General features: G+C 36.2%; 1 protein-coding gene and 1 long non-coding RNA gene across 2 annotated transcripts in view; one reads left to right on the top strand and one right to left on the bottom strand.

Moving 5' to 3' along the window:
* The window catches only part of NME7 (NME/NM23 family member 7), a gene marked incomplete in the record, with an annotated part of 94,873 nt that overhangs the window by 35,398 nt on the left and 50,311 nt on the right, over window positions 1-9,164 (top strand). Inside the window, 2 exon segments of the mRNA XM_072426681.1 lie at window positions 701-811; window positions 5,491-5,541. Coding sequence (XP_072282782.1) covers window positions 701-811; window positions 5,491-5,541 — 162 coding nt within the window.
* LOC140341156 (uncharacterized) lies at window positions 2,359-7,286 on the bottom strand. Its single transcript, XR_011922824.1, has 3 exons — window positions 7,215-7,286; window positions 6,963-7,120; window positions 2,359-2,553 (listed from the first exon to the last, which is right to left on the bottom strand). It is a non-coding gene; the product is annotated as an uncharacterized lncRNA (long non-coding RNA).

The following is a 9,164-nucleotide window of genomic DNA, read 5'->3' as shown; positions in this document are numbered from 1 at the left end:
TGAGGTTTCCTGAGTTGTTAGTTGTAATTTGTATGTATGAGAAAGAACTCCTCTTAAGGGATCGCCATTGACACATAAACTCTCTAGAGTACCTAGTGGGCGGCCGAAATCCTGTGCCGGAGGCAGTGATCTAATAAAATGTTGAAACTGTACAATACATTTACATTTTAAACAAATATATAACTAACAAAATACTGTTTCTCTTGTAGTTTAGCTGATGTGATGTATCAGTGAAAAATAAGGTGTCAAGCTAACTATCCTTTGGAATCCTCCATAATATTTATTATAGTCATAAAAACAGTTCTGATGACTACCACAATTTGTTTTTCAGCTAGAAGTGATCCAGCTTTTTTGTGTGTGTGAATAATATCTTAGGAAAAGCTTAATAGGCATATGTGGAGCTTCCCGTAAGTATTTACCAGTTATAAATAGCTGTGACAGATAATAGCTTACTGGACGGCTGACCACATACATAACAGTATATGAAATAATTCTGACTACTGGTCTCCTTTTCATAGACGTGTATGACCCGCAGATGACCACAGTGCCAGATAGTTGTCCTATAGAACTAGTGTACTGTAAGAATAATGTTGCCCTCTGTGTTAGTGTAATCTATGTGGGTTTATTGATAACCTATTTGCTCATATTATAGATATTTATTATGATCTTGTGTTTCACATCTGTATTTTTGCTCCTACAGAACTCTGGCTATGATTAAACCTGATGCTGTAACCAAACTGGGCTCAATTATTGAAGCAATTTTAGATACAGGGTTCACCATAACAAAGGCAAAAATGGTTAAGCTTTCCCGGTAAGTATCTGCCTAAAGAAGAAACTTTGACAAGAATACTAATTAAAATGTGAAGAATACAGGAAAATGTGCTAATGTACATATTAAATGATTGATATATATATATTATATATATATATATATATATATATATATATATATATATATATATATATATATTGTATGGCACACAACTCTTTTCTGCTTTGTGTGACACTTGTTATGTCCTCCTCCTTCAAATCTGTTGACAGAAGGCTTTTGTCTATTACAAACTTTGAGTTCCATTTCAAGCACATAAACATCCTCATTCAGAGGTTCAACAGTTGTTGCATAAAAATGGTTAGTGGTTGTGGTTGATTCATGTGATGGTGTTGGAAATGATCCCTATACAGAACAGATTGATCAGTTTTTTTTACCTCTGCAGGGATTACAATCATTTATTTAGTGATTCGGCACAGTGAATCCCTAAATGGTGCTGACCCTAGATTTTCTCTTGAAATGATCATGAACGCTTATCTTGGACAAAGAAAATCTAGCTTGTGTTCTTAGCTTCCTAAGTCAGCCATAAATCGATAGGCAGACATTCAATCACCAGCAGGGGATTAGATTCTATCATGCTTTGCTTTGCTGGTTGCTTCTGTTCACAAGCAAAGTGGGAACTGAGTTTCCTCAGCAACAACTGGAGAATTGTTAAATAGGAATGCTGTTATGTGGTAAGAATAATTCTAGTTATTAAGAGAACACTTATATTAGATCTAAACCTAATCACTAGCGTCTTGTAACATGGTAATGTAATTCAAAGTAAAAGGAAATGCTTGAATTTTTTTAAATATACAGCTTTTAAGTCAAATAATAATACCCAATCCTGCCACAAGGTCCTTGTTCAGACATTTTCTGTTATGGTGTAACATTAAAGTCTCATTTGTTCTTACTTTTGCCCCTGATAAAGCCAACAAACCGCCATGCCTACACACAGTGGGCCTGATTTATTAAAGCTCTCCATGGCTGGAGTAGATACGTTTTCATCAGTGAAGCTGGGTGATCCAGCAAACCTGAAATGCATTTCATAAAAGTAATTTGCTATTTGTTATCAATTGTTTTCAATCCTGGACCAGATCTATTCCAGGTTTGCTGGATCAGCCAGCTTCACTGATAAAAGTGTATCCTCTCCAGCCTTGCAAAGCTTTAATAAATCAGGCCCAATGGCGCAGGTATGTTCCGCTGTTGTCACTACCAGAAATTTGGTCCAGAGCGATGATTTTCAGCTGACCTTGAAGCAGATGAAATCAGGAAGTGATTGGAAGGGGCTTTAACAAATCAGCAGTATAGAGATCAGAACAAAGATGGCATTTTAAAAAAAGATACAGCACTTAATTGAACTAAATTACTCAAAATGGTGTTTATGTTGATGCTTTACGTTTATGCTTTTAATACAGAATGGCTCAAAAATGAAGCTGGCTTAGTTTTATTTTTTTAGTTTAGGTAGTTAAGTTAGTTTGACAATTATTATGTTTGAATTTAACAAGTGGGTAATTATTGGATCTTGAAGCTGTTTTTCCAGGGACAAGTTTTTATATTCACTTAGGGCTAACTTTATTGTACAACATTAGGATTAGCAGAGACCTGTTATTGCATAACACAAAACCACTAAGCACAATCAGTTGAATGAGGGGTGGGGGGAATCTGCCATGTATTGGAGAAGTCACAACTTGCAGTGCCTGAGGGGTGTGCATTGACGTCTTCACAATTCTTTGTACAGACTCCTAAAAAAACAAAAACCTATCATGAGATTAACATGGAGAGTGGCCATTGCTCACCTTTATTTTCTAAAATGTCAAGTTTCAGTGCTTTTCCCGTAGTCTGTCTGAATCAATGACCTTCAAAAAAAACACAGATAAAGACTTTCCTGATATGCATTCTTGTCCCATGGCTACCTGGGCCTTCTTTTCCATTTTTTTCAAATGCATCCTGAAAATTACTTAAACCCCACCAGACCCAATGGTATTTAAAAAGTAGTAAATCTTTTATTCAGAATACATTCTTTACCAAAAAATCAATCTCTGCCATTGACAATGCATGCACTTGGATTGTTCTCTACCAAGGAATGTGTGCTAAATGCCAAATTCACTTCTTTTTAAAAATCATTAAATAAAAAGGTCCTATAAAAAATAGTAATTGCATTTTTTGCTGTAAAATGTTTGCGTGAGTGAATTCCATGGAAAACACAAACACAAGGACAAAACATAACAAAAGTCTGCAAATACATGAGATTGTGCCAGGACTTTAAAGTTGTCAAACCATAAAATTGTGTGCAGACACTAAATGCTGAACAGCTACAGTATAGGCAACAGGTTGAAAGTCTTTATCTCATAAATTTAGAGTAAGGATTACCAATGACATGACAATGAATTATTACTCCTGGCATGGAGGTCTTGATCACCTAGAATAGAAACCCTAAATACCCAGAACATGTAGCGGGGTGGCACCCTGAAAACTACAGCTAGGCAAATAGCATTTGCATAAAGAAGTCAGCAATGTCTTGATACGTTTTAAACTATGTACACATCCTGGATAATTGTCGACCGAGATGAAGGGTTGTGATCATCTCAAGAGAAAATCTAGTGTGTGTACATCAGGTACAATGTTATTTAGTGAGATGGAGGATGGTGGATCACTATACACCTAACTGAGTCTGCTATCATTTCCTTTGGCATAGGATTCAGCGTGGTGCCTAATGCTTGTCCTCCCCCTACTCTCTCCATAGAACTAAACAGTTTTGCATGTTCAGATTACTTAATATTATTTTATTAATACACAGTATTTAGTGCCGACATATTATGTAGAGTTTTACAAATTTTATAGTCGTGCCACTAACTGTCCCTCATAGGGGCTCACAATCGAATGTGCCTTCCATAGTCATATGTCATTAATACAGTCTAAAGTGAATTCGGGGGGAAGCCAATTAACCCAACTGTATATACCGGAGTACCCAGAGGAAACCCATGCAAACACAGGGAGAACGTCCTGGCTGAGATTCGAACATTGGACCAGTGCTAACCTCCATGCCACCGTGCTGCTCATTTTACTGTTTCAGGCGACGATCATAAAGACTGTTTCCAGCAACAGAAATGTAATGTGTGTACACAGCTTTACTTTAAATCGTTTAGTTACATTTGTAAAGTACAGGTAAACTAAGGATAGGATGTAGTGAGGACGATACCTATTACTGCACTGCATAAAGCATACTAAGGCTGTGCATGGGCAGCACACAACCACATTGATCATAAATGAACAACTTAGTACTGTGATCCAGGTACAGTATGTCAGTATTGCACCAGTCGTGTGAACAAACCCTAACTTGCATTAATATCTGCACTTTATTTTACAATGATAAGACAGGATTTCCTTTGTACTATTGCTCTCACTACATTTCTGGACAGCTCTGTATAATTTATTCTCCCTTGTTTTATATGTTTTGCCTTTATAAAGTGTTACCAGTTTTATATCCCATACTGGCCATTTCTCAGAGATTCTTATCTCTTCTGAATACCTTGATCCTGAGGTTCTTACTGCTCAAAACTGGTATCAGACTGGATACTGCTGTGTAAAGCAAGTGAGCCATAGTAAAACTAATTGGTAAACATTGTAAATCGTGAATAATGACATAAAATGACTTGTCATTTTGTTACTGCTAGTTTTAAAGTTTTCTCCTTAAGAAACCAAACATTTTGTAAACCACTATCATACCTTCTACTATATATCACTAGGTACCTGAATCTGTTTTATAGGTCATTTGTCATCCCATGCACAGCGGTATTTAGATAATGAGAGCTAGGGGCAGCACTTGGAGCCAAACAGGACCATCTGCAGTGTCCCCCGGCCCCTTTTAGCTGGACTCACCACCCGGCACTTTTCAGTGACCCCCCGGCTATTTTGGGTGGTTACTGCATATTTCTAGCAATGAATTGCTCACTTCTGTGGATTTTGAACAACTTTGTCCCTGTTTTAATTTTTTTAAAGGGACGAGTTAATAATTCCATTACAGAGGAAGTAAATCTGTTTTTTTATGACTTGCCTCATCGTCCTCTGTACACTATTAGAAGCTTGTAGCATGCAGAAAAATTACAGTAAGCAGTTTCAGTTCTGGAGATACATTTTTGTTTAGAATGCTTTGTTTAAGTGGACCTTTCAACATGAATAAATAAATATATTGCAAATTGGCATGATTTTTTTTTTTTATTGCAATGGAGATTTATTCTTTCTCTTTCAAATATCTATTTGCAATAAAGGATTCCAATGAAGGATTAAAGATCCAGTTGCAATAGAAAATACTAGTCTTTTTGTGACCCTTTTTACTATGTGCGCTGACTTGCGCAGGTTCAGCTCAGTATAAAATTTCGGCATCTGCTAAATGAATTCATGTGAATGAGGGGGGGGGGGGGGCACTCCAGATGTCCAAAGACCCTGAACCGAGAAGACTACTGGACTAAGATGTGAGCATTTGCAAGGGAGCTTCTTGATGTTACATCACTGGAGGTTAGGTGAATATAGTTCTATGTTGAATATTTTTGAAAGTTACTCTATTCTGATGCTAAATTCATGATTTAGGATCTTTTTGTCTATTTCTGCTTATTTTAAACAATAAAAAATATATGAAAACTTTAATGTTGATGAATACCCAATGTTTCTTGCCCTTTCAGAGCAGAAGCTATGGACTTCTACAGTGAACATCAATCAAAGTCATTTTTCAAGTAAGTACTTCTAGTTCTATGGGTAAAACATATATTTGCTTTGAATTGAAGCATTGTAAAACACCTTATCTAGTACAACAAATATTGCCAAATCCAGAAACGCTTCTGGGTAATAAGAATCCATCATAAAATTTATGAGTAAAAAAAATAAATAAATCCAGAATATAACAGAAATCTGTCTCTAGTAATACCTTCACATGGTATTTGCAATGAGGTGTAAACTTGAACAATGTAGATTTTTTGTTTGTTATGATAAATATACAGTCAAAAGGTTTTTTTTTATATGTTTCATAAGTTTGTTTTTGTATGCTCTCTCTGTGTTCACTTTATTAGTTATGTTGGTTCCCGTTCTCTCTGGATGCACCCCCCTCACTTATATAAAAGTGGGTAAGGTCTTCTTCAGGTCTATTCTTTATACATTGCTAAGAGTAAAACAGTGATAAACTGAAAGCCTAATATAATGTTTATTTTTTTTACCAGCCTTACCCAGGGTTCCATGCTCATTTGACATTGAGAGTGCTCTTGATTTGCCTCTTACAACACTTATATTTAAAGGTTATTCTTACATTCAGACCTTTTCCATTTATTCATGTTTGCAGTCCCTGTAATCAAAATTCTGCTATGTAATATTTTGATTTCTGAGGTTATTGTGGTTTTAAAAATGTTGAGGCTGAAAAATGAATATCCATTTAGTGTTAACTATGTTAGCTGGCCAGCAGATGGCGCCAGTAGTTGCATCTGTCCAGATAATGGAGATTCCTTCCATTTGGACATTTACTAGACCATCCATGATATTCCAGACCCTTCTTAAATATGTTCATATGTGTGTAATTAAAAGACAACCTCATAATCAAAGATATAATATAACAATTAGCATTTCCTGCAAATAAATACATAGGATGATGTATCTGTAGCCACATTTCTTCTTGTGTTAGAGAGAGTAGAGGATGCCGTTGGACAAATTGTGCACTATTGTAAAATTTGAAAAAATAATTGAGAATAGATTGAGACCTCACTTAATCTCAGTTAATTCACACGCAATACAGAACTCTTACCACACAACTACAGAACTCTTGAGTTTGTTCTCCTGCACATATCATAAGCAGCACCCAAAATCCTGTGGACACGGCCCAGTCCTAGGCAATTCCAACAGTAAATGGTTTTGCATTTTTGATAGTGACAACCACACATTCCTGGACCCATCACCCAATCGCTCTGATGGGCCAGTAAGAATGTCTGGGGGAAAAAAGGTATTGGCAAGTTCTAATGATACTCACTCAGTACACAGCTTTTAAGTTGGATAGCTCAGTGTCCATCTGTAACTGCCAATGGTACATGCAAATACCTCTGTTTGCTAAGTTTGCTTAATGACAGGGTCTCTTTAAGGTAAACTCGATCTGTACTAACTGAATATACTTTACCTTAAAAAAATTGCTCTTATCAAACAGTGATTGTTTTAGTATTTCTTCAGGCCAAAAGTCTTTGCAATAAACTCCAAATCTCTGGGACTGGAGGCAGAAAATGTGCCAGTTGTCTTGTAGTTCCAGAGATTACACTGCTTCCCTTAGCTTGACATTATCTATTACATTTGAAGAAAAAGAAAGCAAGCATTATGAAATACAGAAATAAATAACAATAATAATTTCATAGATTGGGTTAGCAATTTTGCTCACCATGTTACAGAGGGCAGAACCCAGCTAGATATCAGTTCAATCCATACTCTAATTTTCAACTACAGTGCCTTCCGCGCTCTCCATAATTACAGTATAGCTTGTTAGATATGTCATTCAACTCCAGTGCCCTCTAGTAGACATTTTGTTCTGTTCAATGTCATTGTGGTAAATAATTAAAAAGCCTGGAACTGCGGTTGGAAGGCATGCTTTCTGTTGAATAGTAATTTTGTTAAACGATTCACGAGGTATGCTGACAAGTTTACCAAATTATATTTAATAAGCTATAGTTAAAAGGAGAAGGCTAAGACTTTACAATGAAACTGAGTTGACAATGTCGCTTTTGTCCTTCAAATCTGACATAGAAATGGCAACATTCCCGTATGAAGGTTCTTGTATGTGGATTACTGTGTATATTAATAATCTCATGTCAGAGTAATCTGTCAGTTGTAGGTTCCCAGTGACGCATTTATTCTGCAGAAAAAGTGAAATCAATCAGCAAATGCTCTTCAAGAAACCTGAAATTATTCAAAAGTCAAAAAGTTCACTCAGTTGATATTTGAGTTTCATGCTTGAGTTTTTGTTCCTGCTAAATTTATGTCATTTATTTTAGGGTAGTCAGCCTTTGTTTTGTGCCGCATTTCTCAATATGGGGATCCTACTGTAGGCTGTGTATTATGCTCAGGAAGTATATTTTATAAAACACTGGATTACCAGGAGTGAGGGGATTTTAATCAGTGGAGTGGCTTATAAATGTGAGCTATGTATTGGTGTAAAATAGAATCTCTGAACAGGAAAGTTTTAACTACTTTATGTAGTAGTAGTTAGCCACATGCATCTGGACTTGTTCTTTTAATGTTGAATATGTATGAAAGGTTTCCAAGCTACTTCATCAGTTTGATTTTTGGATTGAATTAAACTTCATGAACTGATGAAGCTGCTTAGAGATCTGCGAAATGTCTCCAGCATTACAAGAACAAGCCCAGATAAATGTGACTAAATATTAATAAATATAAAATGACCTAGGTAAATGAAAACCTTCACAGATGTTTTTGCTTATAGTTTTTATACAGAATATGACTTTTCATACTGTATGTTACACAGTAGTTTATTACCCCTTAGAGGTGGAGGAGGAGGTTACGTGTCACTGTTCTCTTATTCTTGTATTCTAAAAAAAATTCTAAAAACATTCTATAAAAATGTTTTTATCACATTTGTCATATGCACGGTAAGAGGTTTCTAAGTAGGTACCATGTTGTATTATTAAGCTAGGTAATTGTGTAGAAGTTGGGCCTGTATAAATGTATCAGTGTGTTCTAATTGGGCAGGCACAAGTCCCTCAAAGGCCAGTGGCATTTTTTTGGGTCTCTTGATGCTTTCATGCTTTGGTTAAATTGTGTGCCCAACCAAAACCAGATTTTGGATAGAGTATTGTGCTACCAACCTTTGCCAGACAATAGAGAGGGCAACACACCAACAGCAACACAGACTATTGTCACCGAGACAGAAAGTGGGTAAAAATCTATTTAATTAGGCCTGATTTATTAAAGCTCTCCAAGGCTGAAGAGGATACACTTTCATCAGTGAAGCTGGGTGATCCAGTAAACCTGGAATGGATTTCTTAAAAGTCATTAGCTATTTGTTAGCATATATTTTCAATCCTGGACCAGATCCATTCCAAGTTCCAGGATCCTGGATCCAGGATCACCAAGCTTCACTGATAAGTGTATCCTCCCGAGCCATGGAGAGCCTTAATAAATCAGGCCCATTGATTCCTGGATACCATAATAACAAGCAAAACATAAAAAAAGGTTTTCGCTTGACATAATTTTGAAAGCTGAACTACAGGTAATGTGTAAATAAGAGCAATGTGCAGTCTTACTTGAGCCATGCTATGTGTATTTCTTCCACATCTGTGCTGTAATCCAGTGTAAAGCTTTGCAGGATCTTCTT

This window comes from Pyxicephalus adspersus, chromosome 1, assembly GCF_032062135.1.
Source record: "Pyxicephalus adspersus chromosome 1, UCB_Pads_2.0, whole genome shotgun sequence".
NCBI classification, from domain to species: domain Eukaryota; kingdom Metazoa; phylum Chordata; class Amphibia; order Anura; family Pyxicephalidae; genus Pyxicephalus; species Pyxicephalus adspersus.
Note: the sequence above shows the minus strand (reverse complement) of the source record. Positions and strands in the feature narration are given on the sequence as shown.